The sequence below is a fragment of the Neovison vison genome, chromosome 8, assembly GCF_020171115.1.
Source record: "Neovison vison isolate M4711 chromosome 8, ASM_NN_V1, whole genome shotgun sequence".
NCBI classification, from domain to species: Eukaryota; Metazoa; Chordata; class Mammalia; order Carnivora; family Mustelidae; genus Neogale; species Neogale vison.
Genome location: NC_058098.1, coordinates 69,561,016 through 69,579,335, shown reverse-complemented (window position 1 = coordinate 69,579,335; position 18,320 = coordinate 69,561,016). Strand labels below are relative to the sequence as shown.

The window sequence follows — 18,320 nt, the reverse complement described above, 5'->3', positions numbered from 1 at the left end:
GCAGCAGGCGAGCCTCCCCCAGGACCCCGCAGTTCCTCCCAGCCCCGCCCACACCCCAAGGCGGCTGCGCGGCAAGGCCCCCTTGTCTCCACGTGATTGCCGTCATTGCCTCTGAGAAGCGTGAACCGCCATCATAAGTCCTGGCGGCTGGGCCCGGGCCTGCTTCCCTCCTTCTCCTCCGCTGGGCAGCGGTGACAGGTTGGGGTTGTACTGCCCGTGTCCCGTCCGGCAGGTGAAGCCGTGGGCATCCGAGAGCAGGACAAGAAATTCGGGCCCACGGACTCCGGGGCAGACTGACTGACCTGCCGGCCCCCTAGGTGACGGCACGTCGGGGGCGGTGCCCAGGACCGCGCCCCGCCCCTCGCAAGCCAGCGCCCAGAGCCCGCGGCCCGTGCCCGTTTCCAGTATGGCCGCCCGCCGTGCTTGACCCGTGGCCTCTCCGCTTCGACTCTCCGTAGGCGATGCCGAGGCCGAGGCCGTGACTGACACTCTTGCTCACACGCACCCACGGACCCAGACCCACGCCCGGAGCCCGAGCCCTGGGCCCGGAACCGCCCTCGCCCCCGGCGCCGCGGCCAGAGCCCGGACCACGGCTCCCGCGCCGCCCCTGCCGCCGCCTCGCCGAGAAGGGCCGCGCCGAACCTCGAGCGCGGCGGCCCCCGGCCGGCAGGGATGGGGAAGCGGGCTGGAGGAGGAGCAGCAGGAGCCGCCGCCGCCTCCACGTCCGCGGGGACCGGTGTGGAGCCCGCGGCCAGCCGCGGCGGGAGCCCGAGGAGCGCGGCCGCCGGCCTACTGGGAGCGCTGCACCTGGTGATGACCCTCGTAGTGGCCGCGGCGCGGGCCGAGAAAGAAGGTGGGTGTCAGCCGGCCGGCATCTCCCAGGCCCGGCCCCGCGGCTGTCAGCGCGCCCTCGCGGAGGCGGCCGCGGGACTGCGATCGGGGAGGAAAGGCTGCGGCTCGGGGCTCGGAGGGCGGCCGAGCGCGCAGCTCCGTCCGGCGCGAAGTTGCTCGGTCGAGTCCCGTCCCGAGCCAGGAACTTCAGTTCGGATGCCAACTCGCGGCGTTGGCTGCACGGAGTTGCTCTTGTTCTCCGTGATTCCTTCCCCTTGTCTTTCCTCTTGACTCCTGTCAGTGCCATTTCAAAACTTCCTGAGTTCTCGTATCTTCTTGCCACTTGGCCCACTGTGTAGGAGGGGCATATTTTTAGACTTGATTGCTGTTAATAGTCACATTTTAGGACCCTCCCCCCGCCTTTGGTTGTGATTTTAATAACGGCGGGCACACAGAAAATGTCGTAGTGAAAATAGCAATACTGGTGGAAAGGGTTCAAAACATAGCTTACCGAAATTTCATTTCGAATTTGTTCAGACATTTCTTGGAGAGGAATCTTGTTTCTTCATCTCCCCTCTCTTTTATCCCTTTGCCGTATTGATTGTTTAACCACCAATTCGGTGTATATAACACAATTCTGTTTGGTTCTCTAGTAAGTCTGTTTACATTTTTAAGATTGAGTGTCATCTTTAATGTGGAAGAGTTTAAAAACGAATACCGTTTCTAGTTTGCAAAACTTTATCAGTAATTAGGTTAAGGGCTGATCCCTATTTTTAAAAAGCTCGTTAGTATCGAATGACTGTAGAACTGGTACTTCTACAGGGTTAAAAACTATTTTGTAACCTAGAGGACCAAATCTGTAGTTGTGTTGGCACTACTTGGTTTTGAGCCTAGGGGAAATGAGTGGTCACAGACCTTTCACAAATAAATCACTAAAAATGAGTGGTTTTTAAAAAGCTTAGCAAAACTTGTTAGTTTGGCTTCCACTTCCCACTATACTGCTACTACAAGAAAATAATGTCTTGCCACAGTAACTTTCGGGTTGGTGTTCTGCTTTATGACTTGTCACTTGTTACCTATGTTGAAGGCAGTAGCTAAATGCAAACCAAATTAATGTTAAAGTACAAATGTGTCTCTCTCTACTGTTATTTATTTTTGTTCAAAACATTACATTCTCTCTTTTAACTCTGTAAGCAACCTGAGTTTGGGTTAATGTAGGTGGAAATTATTCAGAGAATTGCCATCCATTGAAAGAATTAATTGACAGAGGCAAGATTATTTCCAGAATAAAATATTGCTGCTTTAGGAGTAGTCAGGCCTGTTATTGTCATAGTTCATTGATTGGTTACAGATCTTCAGTTAGATTATTGTTACTGTTGTGCGTCTCTGGTGTGCAGTATGGTCTGGCATGTAGTTGGTGTCCAATAAAGCTAAAACAGTACAATAACTTAATGGGCATGTCTCCTTTTGTTTCAAATAGTCCTTGGCAGGTATTGTGTCCTTGCTTTTTATGTTCTTTTGCTTACTTTGTACAGTGCCACGCACACAGTAGGGATTTAACATTTGTTTGAGTGAATGACTATCTTCATGGGCCATTAGCACAGGGAAATAAAATAATGATTGAGTCTCGTAAAACATTAAGGTTATATTATCCTTCTGCTGCTTTTTCCTCCCACAGCCATATATATGCTAATTTCCTGTGTATAGTTAACAAATCCCTTGTTTGTGAAATGTCAGCCTAAGTTATATTTGTTAATTTCCTATTTGTTTAGTTTATAAGTTTTAGTGAATGTCTCTAATACCGAGAAGTCTAAGGCTCAGATGAGGAGAATTTCTTGCCACTGTGTGAAGTCTGAAAAGATGTGGCTGACTAGTGGTCCTGGCAGAATCAAACACCTTTTGTGGTGTTTGGAGACGTGGGGTCTGTATGAACAGTTTCAGTGTACAGACCAGCCAGTCAAGATATTGACGATAATTATACTGATTTAGAACATAAGCCTCTACCTATCATATATGAAATCTGGTTCTAATCAAATCTTCTGTGGAGGTTGCTCCAAAAATGGCCTATGCTTTGAGCCTTCTTGCTGATCAAACTATAGTATTGTTTTTGTTCGAGTTCAGTAGAAGAAATGAGATAGATTTTTACATGATTGTGATACCATGAGTTTGGCATCTGATGGGTCGCAAATAGCCCTAAAAACGTGCTGTTGAGTTTTTTCAGGAAGCCTGGGCAGATTTGTGAAGGTAGCTGAGTTCAGTTTGTCAATTTATACCTTGAGGAATTTTTGTGTTTTAGTAGTATAAACTATTATTTCAAAGTTAAGATTTTCCTGCAATATTAATGATGGTTCTTTGGGTATTTTGTATTTTGTATATTTTCCCTCAGTTGCAGCAGAATTTCACTAGAAAATCTTCACAACAGAATAAAACTCATTGTCTCTTGAAGAAAAACAGCAGAAATAGCTAAGTGCATTATCTAATGCAGTTTTTTATGTTTGGACTAGATGTTAATTTCCTTAAGTCAAAAGTGTGAGCCTGTTCCTTGTCTTAACATCCTGAGTGTTTTAACATTCCTGTATCTTAACATCAAATTTTACTGATCAGTGGGAGTGTATAATTACTTCAGAGAAAAGGGGCCTTTAAGAATGTTTTGGCTGTGCTCTGCAGTTTGTAAGGATTTTGAAAGACTTGGGAGAGGAGGAAGTTACTATGATTACTACAGATAACTCACTTATTCTGGGTTGGTGTCAAAATATTCTTTGAAGCTAAGATCTAGATGTTGAGAATAGTGGAAATTGATCTGTATAGTGAAAATATGTGTATGTGTGTTAAACATACAATTCTTAGTAGTATTTTGATTTTTTAAAATGATTTTTATTGATTTGAGAAAGAAATTGGAACAGAGGGAGAGGGGCAAGCAGACTCCATGCTGAGCACTAAGCTCAGTGCAGGACTCAATTACATGACCCTGAGTGGAAACCAAGGGTCCAATGCCTAACCAACTGAGCTACCCAGGCGCCCCAGTCCATTGTGGCCAGCAAAGAAGAGCTTTTTAAAAATGCATCTTATATCAGGTAATAAAGTTTCACTGTCAAATGGGTTTTTGGAAGGCATGGTTATCTTTTATTATAAATAAAAAGCTGCATTTTATGTATCTAGTAGATATAAACTTGGACAGATTTTCAGGAATATGGTTGTTTTAGTCTGTGATAAATTTCAGTGTCACATGTATTAATTGTCTATTAATGGCAAGGCAAAGTTTGATAATCTTTATTAGGACTTTTTTTTTTTTTTAAGATTTTATTTATTTGCCAGAGAGAGAGAGAGCTACCACAAGCAAGGGGTGTGGCAGGGAGATGGAGAAGCAGGCTCTGCACTGAGCAGGGAGCCCAACGTGGGACTCTATCCCAAGACCCTGGGATCATGACCTGAGTTGAAGGCAGATGCTTAACCAATTGAGCTACCCAGATGTCCCAAGGACCTTTAAATTTTTTTGCTGAATGTATTAGTTTTGTGTAGAAATTTTTGTTTTTAAGTTTGTATTTGTTACAGACACAGGAGGAGGGTCCAAAAGTATTTTATCTATAAAACATATGAACAAAATACTTAGTAATAAAGGTCAGAAGAGATGAAGATGTGATTAGGGAATTTGTCTTAGGATGGTAGAATTGATTAGGAGTGGTATTTTTTTTCTAAGCAAATTATTACTTTTTAATGTAAAAATATTTTTAGAACTGTTTTTCTTAAGAGTGAGTTGTTCTAATCTTTTGTATGGTGGTAGAATGGCTATTCTTTAAAGCCCAGTGAGTAGAATATTACTTTGTTAATACTGCTTCACTAATGAACTTTTGTTGGCTTACTTTTACTAAAAGCTGTTTGCTACTGCCAGAAGCTGTGGAATCCTGTAGTTGGAAAAAATGTATCCTCTCTTTCTCTTGTTAATGACTATTTTCCTTCTCTTTATAATCCTTTCAGTGGGTCCTCATAGACACTTGCCAAGAAGATCAGCTTTGAGAGTAGATGTAAAATCATCTAATTTGTTATCATCCGGAGTAGTAATAAACCAGACTACTCATGGGGGAAAATTAAATCATTGCTGAGTCTTTGATATTTTAGAATCTCTTTTTCATCTGCATGTGGCTTGAGCTTTCTGACCAGCCTTGGCAGATGGAGAGGCCATTTTTCTATGGCTGAATTTTTCCTATCTGTTTTAAGCAGCATCAGACACTGTTGATAGCTGCTTCTTGGAACTTTTTCCCGTTCATTTCCAGGACTTTGTAGTTCTTGGTTATCATTCTGCCTTAGTCCTCGGTCACTGCTCTCCGTCGCCTATGGGATGTCTTCCCTCACACGTGTGTCCAGCCACCAGCATGCACTGCACCATGTCCAGGGCAGAATAATGACACCATCTCTGGTTTCCCAGTTTTACTAATGCTGTGATTGTTCTTTCTGCCACATTGGTTTTGTTTTTGACCCTTAGCAAGTGATGTCAATGTCCGTTCCCCTTCTTAGCTCTCCCACGACCTACAGCCAGAGGCATTGTGGTGGGCTCTCACCTCTGGACTTTATCCATTTCTGTTCGCATTGGCTTTGTTATTCATTCTGAACATTTAGCAACTTAAATTATTTTATGGGTAACATTTCTTCACCCAGACCGGAATTTTTGAACCTCTGTCAACTGCTATGTATGTACATAACAGGCATTCGGTTTTAAATGAAGGTTTACCTGAAATGACCTTATCTTTCCCCTTTTACCTGAGACTGGGCTGAGAGTCAAGAGTACAGGTGAAACTTGGACCTTGGTCGCTGGTGTCATTAGGAATTCTGCTTAATTGGACATAGGGTGACACTACTTTTTTCTTCCCTGCATGTTGTTTTTCCTTATAACTGAGCAATATACACTTACGTAAATCACACATTTGTAACTTTTGGGTTTTAAGGTTTCAGATTCTTATATACCCCAATCTATAAAACAGGCACAGAGAAATTAAGTAGTATTCTGAAGGTAACAGAGTTCGTAGGTAGTTGAGCCATCCAAAGCTGTCTGTTCCTAGAACCAAATATATAATCCTGGATGAGTACTTAAGGTAGGAGATTCTGATGTATACCAGTTGGATAAAGAACAGAGCTGCCAGTTCCTGCAGGGGCAATGTATTCAGTATTCCAGTGAAGTGCACTTTTTTTTTAAAATAACAACTTTAGACATCTGTATCATCCATATTGTTAACCATTAAAATGATTACAGGCCATTCTGGATCATGTACATTAAAAAAAAAATTTTATTTATTTGACAGAGGGAGACACAGCGATAGAGGAAACACAAGCGGGGGTGGGGGGGAGGTGGTGGGAGAGGGAGAAGCGTGTTCCCGCTGAGCAGGGAGCCTGGTGTGGGGGCTTGATCCCAGGACCCTCGGATCATGACCTGAGCCAAAGGCAGATAGATGCTTAATGACTGAGCCACCCAGGCACCCTAGTCATGTACATTTATAAAAGGAAACCCAGTGGATAATCTAGGGAACAGATACTTGGTAGCGAAAGCTACTGATTCTGTTCTCAGTGATTTAAGTACCTGATATATTCTTAGGTCAAGATTAAGACTAAATTTTGTGAATAATCCTTAGTTCTAGATTGGTATGATAGGTTAATCTAGACATGTGGGATAGTCTCAGAAATTAGCCCTGATTAAAAGGAACTAGAATTAATCCAAAGGTTGGAAGTGGCATTGGCTTTTGACAATGGGAAATCTCTGAGACTTCCGTTAGAGGTCCAGGAGCTCCCAAAGATGTTCATTTCTAGTGTTTTGTTCATTCTTATGAAGGCATTTTTGGGTTACGTGGTTTCATTTATACTACTAAGTCAATTTTCTTTCATTCCTGTGAGATTGCCTTAGAAAGATTTTTAGAAAGCCTTAACTCTTAGTGTGATTCATTTTGTTACATTTAACACTTAGAACAAAGGTCTGAAAAATGCCTAAGGCCTAAGAGGATCCTTGGCGTGTCTGTCACAATCAAGTGTCAAACCTGCTTTGTTTCTATTTAATTGTAAGAAAACACATAACATAAAATTTACCATCTTAACCATCTTAAGAATACAGTTCAGTAGTATTAAGTATACTCACATTGTGGAATAGATCTCCAGAACTATCTATCCATATCCACTGAACAGTAGCTCCCCATCCCTCTCCCCTGCTCCTGCGCCATCATTCAGTAGAATGTTTTGATGAACTTGACTATTTTAGATACCTCATGTAAGTGGTATCATGCAGACACCAAGAGTGAATACCTTTTTGTGACTGGCTTATTTCACTTAGCATAATGTCCTGAAGGTTAATCATATTGTAGCATGTGACAGGATTTCTTTCCTTTTTGAGGCTCACTAATATTCTCCTATACTTATAGACCATTTTTTTCCATTTCATTTATCCATTTACCTGTCAGTGAACATTTGGATTGCTTTTGCTGCTTGAAAGCTTTTGTAAATAATTCTGCTGTGGACACGGGTGTGCCTTTGAATCCTGCTCATAATTCTTTTGGGATATATACCACAAGTGGGATTACTGGGTCATATGGTAGTTCTGTTTTTAATTATTTAAACAACTTCCATAGTGTTTTCCATAGTAGCTGCACCAACAGTTCACAAAGGTTCAGTTTCTCCACATTTTCACCGACACTTATTTTTATTAGTTTATAGTGGCTAACCTAATGAATATTAGGATATGTCTCATTTTAGTTTTCATTTGCATTTCTGTAAGTGACATTGAACATCTTTTTATAGGCTTTTTGGCCATTTATCTATCTTTCTCTTTTTTTTTTTTTTGAGAAGTATCTACTCAAGTCCTTTGACCACCTTTAAATTGGGTTATTTTTGTTATTGGAGGAGTTCTTTATATATACTGGTTATTAATTCTTCATCAGATAGATGATTTGCAAATGCTTTCCCTCAAACCATGGGTTGGTTGCAATTTTACTCTTTTGATTGTAACCTTTGATACATAGAAGTTTTTAAGTCTGATATTCCATTGGTCTACTTTTGCTTTTGCTGCCTGTACTTTTAATGTCCTACTGAGGAAACATTGACAAATCCAATGTCATGAAGCTTTTCCCATTTTCTCTAGGAATTTTAGTTTTTAGATCTTTCTATTCTTTAGTCTGTTTACAGTTCATTTTTGTATAAGATGTATGATGAGTGTCCACATTCATTCTTTTGCATGTGAATACCCTGTTTCCCCAGCACCATTTGTTGAAGAGATGTCCTTTCTCCAGTGAGTGGTCTTGGAAACCTTGCATGATGGTCATGTGACTATATATGAGAATTTATTTCTGGGCTCTGTTTAATTCGTCTATTTCTTTCTTTCTTTTTTTTTTAAATTTGTCAGAGATCATAAGTAGGCAGAGAGAGGGGGAAGCAGGCTCCCTGCTGAGCAGAGAGCCTGATGCGGGGCTCGATCCCAGGACCCTGGGACCATGACCAGAGCTGAAGGCAAAGGCTTTAAACCACTGAGCCACCGAGGTTTCTTTATGCAGTTACCACACTTTCCATTACTGTAGCTTTGTTACATGTTTCAAAATCAAGGAATGTAAGTCCTCAGAGTTTGTTTTGGCTGTTTTGGGTCCCTTGAAATCCCATATGGATTTTAGGATGGCTTTTTCTGTTTATGCAAAAAAATGCTCTTGTCGTTTTGTTAGGGATTGCATGGAATCTTGAAATTGCTTTGGATAGTTTGGATATCTAAATAGTATTAAGTCTTCTAGTTTCTGAACATGGGATGTCTTTCCATTTATTTGTGTTGTCTGTAATTTCTTTCAGCAGCGTTTTGTAGTTTTCGATGTGTACAAGCCTTCCTCCTCTTGGTTATTATATTTATTCTTAGGTATTTTATTTTTATGTTACTATAAATCAAACCTGCATTTTTGAACAAATTATTTCAATTATTGTGTGACTACATGTTGTGAACTTGTAGTGTTTGAGAAAAGAAACATGCTCTGTATTTGAAACAAAAAATAATACATGCTTAAAGTATTTCCTTAGATTGCTTACCTATAAATCAAAATGTATTTTAAGTCATCTTAAGTTCTAAGAAATTTGTGACTATTTTCTAAGTCAGTTATGATTGCAAAATGTTATGACAGTCTAACTTTGGTTCTTAGCTAATTATTTTTATATAGTTACAGTATTACATTTGGATCAAAACATGTAATAGTGAAAAACTGTTGCAGCAGTCAAGTTTGAGAAATAGGCTAAGACAACCCTACTGCTACAAATTAATTAGCAGTTAGTATCCAGGGTATGGCAAGGGCCCTACCTGGATTTTCTTTTTTTGAGAATGAATAAATTGGAAGCAGAAGATTTTCTAAGGAATTATTTATAGTAGAAAGGTGCTGTCTAGATCTTAAGCTTATCTCAAAGCTCTTTGTAAGTAAAGTTTGTCATTCCAGAAGTTTTTTAGTAGAGCAGTGCATAAGAGAGGGCAGTGTGTTGGGGTGCCTGGGTGGCTCAGTGGGTTAGACCTCTGCCTTCAGCTCAGGTCATGATCTCAGGGTCCTGGGATCAAGCCCCGAATTGGGCTCTCTGCTTAGCAGGGAGCCTGCTTCCCCCTCTTTTTCTCTGCCTGTCTCTGCCTCCTTGTGATCTCTCTCTCTCTCTGTCTGTCAAATTAAAAAAAAAAAAAAAAAGGAGAGGGCAATGGAACACTTTAACACTTTTCAGACTGGAACACTTTTTAAAAAATGCTTGGTGAATTGGTGACTTCATCTGAAGTATTGCTTCTTGATTTGCAAATAGGAAATGAAGTAGTAGATAGGACTACCACAAGTCAGTTTCTCTTTTCAGATCTTTCACATGTAGGGATGTAGGGGAGTTATTTCATATTTAAAGGTTTACCTCATGGTACTGGGAGCTTCTCTTGGGTTCTGTCTGGATGTGAAAAAAGGTTACTTGAGACTTACGTTGAAGAGAAGAAGATGTAAGAAGTTAGATTGAATTTTAATAGGATCTTAGAAATTCTTGTAAATAGACAATTTCTGAATATTGTCAATTCCTTCCCAACTGCATTTGGGTTTATTTGTGCTCATATAGGAGCGTGATCTTTTGGAGGTTAAGGACTGGGTCATGTTCTTCCTGGACCAAGCATTTTAAGTGTTTAAACACATTCAGTCCTGTCTTGGTCAGAGAAGTAGTGAACCATAACCAATTAAAGATGAACCTGATTGAAGAAGAAGAGGTATTTCTGAAATGCTAGTATTTATACAAATTTGATTTTTCACCATTTGGGGAATATATTATGTTTGCAGTTATTGCCTATAACTCGTAATGCCTGTAATTACTTAATGATGATGGCTAATGTTTATCAAGTATTTTCACTGTGTTAATTGCTTTGCATACCTTATCTCATTTAATCCTGTGTGGGGTGCTAGTCCTTCTTTCTTAACTCTTCACATCTTTTCTTGGTTACAATTCCTCTGGTTGTCAGTACTCTTGGCAGGTGCTTGCTTGTGATAGTATAATACATGATTTTAATCTCCAATAAAATTAGACAGTATAATATATAGTAAGTCTTCCTATGCATACAGTTTGGAGGTCAGTTTGAAAAAGTTTTTTCACTTCCACAAAAAATTCATGTTCATTGTAAAAATGAAACAAGTTATAAAATATGGAGGAGTAAATGGAGAACAGTTTCTGTCTATCAAGTATAAGGAACCAGGGCACCTGGGTGGCTCCATTGGTTGTGTCCAACTCTTGATTTTGGCAGTTAGGTGTAAGAAGTACCTCAAGTCCAGAGAGGAGAGGTCAAGAGCTCTAGCTGGTATTCTGAGATTCATAGAACCTCAGGAAATTCTGAGTGATCCTAGGTAGTATTCTGCATATGGACCTCTGTCAAAATGTGTGTCAGTGAGGAAAGAATTCTGGGAACCACCATTCTGTGTATGGCAATGAGTTAGAGAACATATCAGAAGTACTTTGTGAGTGACCTAAGTCAGTGAGAGAATTCACAGCCTTGCCTAGGACTCTAAGAGGTAATAGTTGGGAAATGGAAATAGTGACTCACAGTGTGGCTCTGGGCTCTGGTCATCTTCTGCTTTCTGGCTGTGTATGACTTTGGTAAATATGATTTACCACTTTGTGTCTTAGTTTCATTACCCATAGAGTAAGGATGCTGAGAGCATCTTTCTCCTTGAGTTGTTACAAGGATTTACAGGGGTGGTGGGTGAAAAGCTCTTAGCACAGTGTCTGACACATTAAAAAAATTACTGGGAATACTATTATACATTTGCTAGCTGTTTGTAGTTCTTTTTTATTTTTTTAAGATTTTTAAATTTTATTTTATTTGACAGATCACAAGTAGGCAGAGGCAGGCAGAGAGAGAGAGAAGGAAGCAGGCTCCCCGTTGAGCAGGGAGCCCAATTTGGGGCTCAATCCCAGGACCCTGGGATCATGATCTGAGCCGAAGGCAGAGGCTTAACCCACGGAGCCACCCAGACAACGCCCTACTGTTTATATTTCTTTTGTATTGTTTGATCCTGTCTTTTGTCAATTTTTCCATTGGGGTTTGGATTTTTCTTTTTTGACTTAAATGAACAGTTACAGATTTCATTTTTCCCATATTTCCATTTGCATTTAAATTTTCTACATTTCAATTTTCTTTTTATTATCACTGTTTTAAAATTTATTGGCCAAATCTGTCACTCTTTTCTTTATGGTTTCTGCCTTTGTTGTTATGTGTAAAAAGCCCTATGCATAAAACATATTCGGTATTTTTTCTCTATAATTCTTTTTTTTTTTTTAAGATTTTATTTATTTATTTGTCAGATAGAGTGAGCACAGGCAGACATAGTGGCAGGCAGAGGCAGAGGGAGAAGCAGGTTCCCCGCTGAGCAAGGAGCCCGATGTAGGACTTGATCCCAGGACTCCAGGACCATGACCTGAGCTGAAGGCAGCGGTCTAACTGACTGAGCCACCCAGGCGTCCCTAATTTTATTTTTAAATGAAAATCTCTAATTCATCAGTCTGTTGATATCAGGTAGGGAATCTGTTTTTCTCAAATGGTTGGTTGCCTTAATATCAGTTATTGAGTTAAACACAGTATTTCCTTTTGCAAAGTCTGTCACATACTTGGATGAATGACTTGATCTTCTGTTTTTTTTTCGTAACTGATGTGTATTTTTGTTTTAAATTTATTTTAACTATTACATCTTTGTCTTTATTCATTTGTCCATTTTATTAGGTGGCTTGGCAGGTCATTCTCTCCCTCTAAATTGCTGTTCTTTGAAAAACACTATCTGTCTTGTCTTTATTCTCTACAAAACCTAAAATCATTTTGAAGAAAATGTAAAATTTCTATTTGCTTTTTTAAAAAAAAGATTTTATTTATTTATTTGACAGAGAGCACAAGCAGGGGGAGTGGCAGAGGGAGAGGGAGAAGCAGGCTCCCTGATGCCAGGCTTGATCCCAGGATCCTGGGATCATGACCTGAGCCAAAGGCAGTCACTTAACTGACTGTGCCACTCAGGTGCCCCTTTGTTTGCTTTTTGATTAGGATTGCATTTAAATATTAGACAAAGTTGGAACTTGTGGACATCTTTTAAAAATATTTTCTATTTTCCTTTCACACACACAAACACACACATTAAGTTGAACCATTTGAAATTGCCATTTTTCTAGGCTCCAAATGATTGAATAACAGCTTATTAAATAATACTAATATGTACATTTACATTAATTTTTACATTGGCCAGAGTGTTCGAACACTTAAATAAAAATAGTGAAAAAGCAGGCCTTATCTTTTTCATCTTTATAGGGAAATACCTTCAGTGTCTCTTGTGAAGTATGATGGTGGCAGTTGGTTGAAATTGGATGTTTTTGATAATAGAAGATTTCTTACATTTTAAAGAGTTTTAGTCTTAAGAATTAGTAGGGGGTAGATGTTAATGCTGTATCAGGTGAACTTTTCTTAAGGTTTTTACTCTAAGCCATTGGTTTTGGTTATTTGCATTACAGCAGCAATTATCTTAACTCCCTTCCACTGAACTGGCACGGTGAATTAAACCATATCTGTTCCCTTTAGAAAGTCTGTCCATGATGCCAATTGAACTTGGGCTGTTAACTGCTAACTGGCTACTCTCCCACATATTCACACATATGTTTCCTCTAGCTGATGTGTACATTTTTATTTATGGTTTTTTTCTCTTTCTTTGTTTCTCCCTCTTTACCAAACTCTTTTAAAAGCTTTTGAAATATTTCAGATATTGCCAAAAAGTTATCAAAAGTAATAGCAGCAATAAAAAGTAGTTTTAAGAATAACAAGAAATGTGCAGAATCTGAGGAAAACTTTAAAACATTTCTGAAGCCAGAGAAGTAGATTTGAATAGTGGAAAGACATTTCTTGTGCTTGGATAGGAGAACTCAACATCATAAAGATGTCTGTTCTCCCCAAGCTAATATTAATTTGGCACAGATGCAATTAAAAAAATACCAACACAACTTTTTATAGAGTTAGGAAAGTTGATGTTAAAGTTCATATGGAAAAATAAACATGTAGGAATGCTGGGAAACACTGAAAAAGAGAAGTTATGAGGTGTGACTAGCACAAGCAGTTATTAAAACATACTGTAAAGCAATTATATACTTGCAAAATGTAAGGTATTGGTGTATGTATATAGACCAATAAGTGGAATAGAATAGAAATTCTGTAAGCAGATCTTAAGTCTGTGTGGTTTATGCTACATACCTGCTTTCATTTGGGGAATCTGGAATGTATGAGTAAGGGAGTGCCTATATGGCTGCCCCCCAATTAAAACCTTGTACCCTGTATTAATGTCCTATTGCTGCTGTAGCAGATTACCACAGTTTTTAGTGTCCTAAAATAATGCAAATTTATTGCCTTATAGTTCTAAGAGGCAGAATTATAAAATCAGGATGTTGACAGGTGTGTGTTCCTTGCAGATGTTTAAGTGGAGGATATTTTCCCTCTCCTTTGTGAACTTCTGGAGGCTGCCTGCATTTCTTGGCTCGTGGCCCTTTCCTCTTATTACTCCACTGTCTTGCTTAATTCATTCCAGCTTCTTTCATTGTCACATTGCCTTCTGATCCTCTAATCTGCCTCCCTCTTGTAAAGACCAATATAATTACATTGGACTCCTGTAGATAATCCAAAATGATCCCCCTGTCTCAAATCCTTAACTTAATCACATCCACAAAATGCCTTTTGCCATATAAAGTAACATTCTTAGATTCTGGGGATTGGGATGTGGACATCTTGAGGAGCCATTATTTAGCCTGTCACAGCATTGATTGTGTGCTTGAGTTTCCCTGGTAGATAAGACACCAAAAGCACAAACAGTGAAAGGAAAAATAGGTAAATCGGACATCATCAAAATGAAAAAGTTTTGAGTTTCAAAGGGCAATGTCAAAAAAATGAATGGGCAAAAATTTTTGTAAATTACATACCTAATGTGGAATATGTATCTAGAAAATGTAAAGAACTCTTACAACTCAGTAGAAAAAAGACAACCCAATTAAAAATGGGTGAAGGATCTAGATAGACATTTCCCCAAACAATAAGTGCATAAAAGATGGTCATTGTCATTAGCCATCAGAGAAATACAAACCAAAACGAAAATGAAATACAGCTTCACACCCACCAAGACACTTAAAATAAAAGTGACAGATAATAACAAGTATTGGTGAAGATGTGAAGAAATTAAAATGTCATACGTTGCTGCTGAGAATATAAAATGGTGCAGTTTTTTTGGAAAACAGGCTGGCAGCTCTTCAAAATGCTAAGTATAGAGTTACTGTATGTTCCAGCAGTTGTCTTGGGTATATTCCCAAAAGAAATGAAAACATATGTGCACACAAAAACTCATATAGGAATGTTCTTAGAAGTATTTTTCACAAAAGCCCAAAAGTAGAAATAACTCAAACATCCCATCAACTCATGAATGAATAATAAAATAGAATATTATTTAGCCTCAGGTCATGATCCCAGGGTGCTGGGATCGAGTCCCGCATCGGGCTCTCTGCTCAGCAGGGAGCCTGCTTCCTCCTCTCTCTTTGCCTGCCTCTCTGCCTACTTGTGATCTCTGTCTGTCAAATAAATAAATAAAAATCTTAAAAAAAAAAAAGAATATTATTCAGCCATAAAAGAAAGTATGGATGTGGGCTGTAATTACAAATGAACCTTCAAAATGTGCTTAGTGAGTGAAGCCAGTCACAAAAGACCATGTATGATCACAAAAAAATGTCCAAAATAGACAAATCCTTAGAGCCAGAAAGTAGATCAGTAGAGACAGAAAGCTTAGGACTGGGCGAGGAAGGGATGGGGAGTGGCTGCTAAAGGGTTTGGGTTTTCTTTACTGGGGTGATGAAAATGTCCTGGAATTTGTGGTGATGATTGAACATCTCTGTGAATATACTAAAAACTGCACATTGTGTGTATTTTAAATGAGAAATTCCATAGTACGTGAATTATATCTCAATAAAGTTATTATTTAAAAGGTTTAAAAATTGACAAATGTCCTTTTTGTCTAAGGAAAAAAACCCAACCAAACAACAAATAAGCTACCACTTCTCACCGACCTGACTGGCAAAAGTTTAAAAGCTTGATAACACCTCGGTGAGCTTGTGGAAAAGCACAACCTTGATGGTGGGAACACAAAAAAGGTATGGCCTTAATGGAATGAAATTCGGCACATTATCTGACACAACTAATACATGTTTAGTTTTTTAACCCAGCAGTCCCAATCCTAGAAACTGACCCTGAAAGTACACATCTGACGTACAAATACATATGCACAAGGTTATTCATAATGTGATTGTTTGTAATTGAAAAATACTGAAAAACTGCCCAAATGTCCATATGTTGAATAAATGATATTACATCCCGTAGTGGATTCTTATTATATACTTATAAAACAGAATGCAGATCTCTGGAGTCTGTTATTCATGATTACCTGATACACTGCAGAATGAAAGCAGAAGAAAAAGCCAAAGAGAAAGGAAGGGAGGGAGAGAAGGAGAGAGAGATGGAATGAATATGTCTGTGTTGTGTGTAGAGTATGCTACCTTTAACAAATTTGTTTTTTTTTTTTAAAGATTTTATTTATTTATTTGACAGACAGAGATCACAAGTAGGCAGAGAGGCAGGCAGAGAGAGAGAGAGAGAGGAGGAGGAAGCAGGCTCTCTGCTCTGCAGAGCAGAGAGCCTGATTCGGGACTCGATCCCAGGACCCTGAGATCATGACCTGAGCCGCAGGCAGAGGCTTTAACCCATTGAGCCACCCAGGTGCCCAACAAATTTGGTTTTTATGTTTTGTTTGTATGTGTGGTGTGTAGTTCTATAAATATACGTATAGATTTGTGTAACTACCGCCACAATCAGGATACAGAACAGTTGCATTACTCTCTTGTTTCTCTTAGTCCCCAAAACTCTCTTGTGCTTTGCCATTATAGTCACACACTCTGTCCACACTTCTAAACCCTGGCAAATGATGTGTTCTCCATCACTGTAGTTTTCTCTTTTTGAGAATGTCATGTAAATGAAATCCTATGGTATATATAATTTTGAGACTATGATGTTGGTTTCCTTTATTTACCATAATGCTTTGAAATTCATGCAACTTCTTATGTGTATCAACAGTTTATTCCTTTTAATTGCTGAGTAGCATTCCAGTGAGTGACTATTAAAGCTTCTGTGAACATTTATGGACAAGTCTTTGTATGCACGTATGGTTTTTTTTTCTCTTTCATAAATACCTACCAGTGGAAAGTCTGTATGATCCAGTGGGTGTATGTTTAACTTAGACTGCTAATTTGTTTTCCAAAGTAGTTATTCCACAGTGAAAAATGATAATGAGCATCTTTTCATGTGCTTATTTGACATCCATATATCTTTTTTGGTAAAGTGGCTCTTTTTTGCCCATATCTATATTGCATTATTTGTTTTGTAATCGAGACTTGAGAATTAGAGAATTCCTTATATAGTCTGGCTCTGAGTCGTCTGGAGATACAAATTTGCAGAGATTTCCCCCAGTCTGTGTCTTGTATTTCATTCTCTTAAAAACTTCTTGAAGAGAAGTTTTTAATTAAGTTCCAGTTTTTCAAGTTGTTCTTTAATAGATCATTTTCTTGGTATTGCAACTAAATCTTTGCCTCACTCACGGTATCAAATATTTTCTCCTAGGTTCTCTTCTAAAAGTTTTGTAGTTTTAGGTCTTCCATTTAGATCTAAGCTCCATTTTGAGTTATTTTTGCATATGAAACAAAGTAAGAATCCAAGTTCTTTGTTGTTGTTGTTGTTGCATATGCTTATCCAGTTCTAGTGCCATTTCTTTGAAAAGGCTGTCCTTTACCTACTGTATTGTCAGTGCACTTACTGAAAGTCAGTTGCCTATGCATAGGTTTATATCCGGTTTCTTGTTCTAATAATCTGTTTGTCTATCTGGATGCCAGAACCACTGTCTTGACTATGGTAGCTTTGCAATAATTACTGAAGCAGTATTAGTGCTCCAGCTTTGTTCTTATTTAAGTTGTCTTACCCGTTCTATGTCCTTCACATTTCCTTAAGAATTTGAGAGTCCTGTTTATCAATTTCTGTAACAAAGACTGCTGCGATATTAATTGGGATTGTATTAAATGTATAGAGGGGAGAATGGACATGTTAATAGTCTTCTGAAGAGGGACATTTTTTCTATTTAGGTCAACTTTAAGTTCTCTTAGTAGTATTTTGTAGTTTTCACTGTAAAAATCTTTTATATCTTTCATCAGATTTATCTCCAGTATTTCACCTTTTTTTTTTTTGAGAGAGAGTGTGTGAGTGAGAGCACAAGCAAGGGGAACAGCAGAGGGAGAGGGAGGAAGCAGACTCCCCAGTGAGCAGGGAGCCAGATATGGGGTTCCATCTCAGGATGCTGAGATCATGACCTGAGCCAAAGGCAGATGCATAACCTACTGAGCCACCCAGGTGCCCGCGTATTTCATATTTTTGACACTGTTCTAAATGGTATTTTAAAAGTTCAGTTGTTATTGTTCATTGCTAATATATAGAAATGAATTGATATATTTGTATATTGATCTTGTATTCTGTAGTTTTCCTAAACTGATTTATTAGTTCTAATAGCTTTTCTGTAAATTCCATTGTATTTTCTGTATAGATAATTATGTTTGCAAATAAAGCCAGTTTTACTTCCCCTTTTCCAGTCTGGATACATTTTATTTTTGTTGCCTGATTGTACTGGCTAGAACCTCTAAGACAGTGTTTAACAGAAGTAATTAAAGAGTGAACATTCCTGTCTTGTTCATAATCTTAGGGGGGAAGCAGTGAGTCTTTCACCATTAAGTGTGATTTTAGCTCTACATTTTTCATAGATAGTCTTCCTCAGGTTGAGGAAGTTCTCTTTTACATCTGGTTTGTTGAGGGTCTTTAACAAATAGATGTTGAATTTATCAAATGGCTTTTCTGTGTCTATTGAGGGTTTTTACATTGTTGTTTTTGT

The 18,320-nt window shown here is 38.9% G+C and overlaps 1 protein-coding gene across 1 annotated transcript in view; it reads left to right on the top strand.

Annotated features, from left to right (window-relative positions):
• The first annotated feature begins 430 nt into the window (after nt 1-430).
• Nucleotides 431-18,320, top strand: part of TMEM131 (transmembrane protein 131) — a 217,029-nt gene continuing 199,139 nt past the window's right edge. Inside the window, exon 1 of the mRNA XM_044263853.1 lies at nt 431-853. Within this exon, the coding sequence (XP_044119788.1) occupies nt 673-853 (181 nt within the window). The 5' untranslated portion in view covers nt 431-672. The remainder of the gene's footprint in view (nt 854-18,320) is intronic.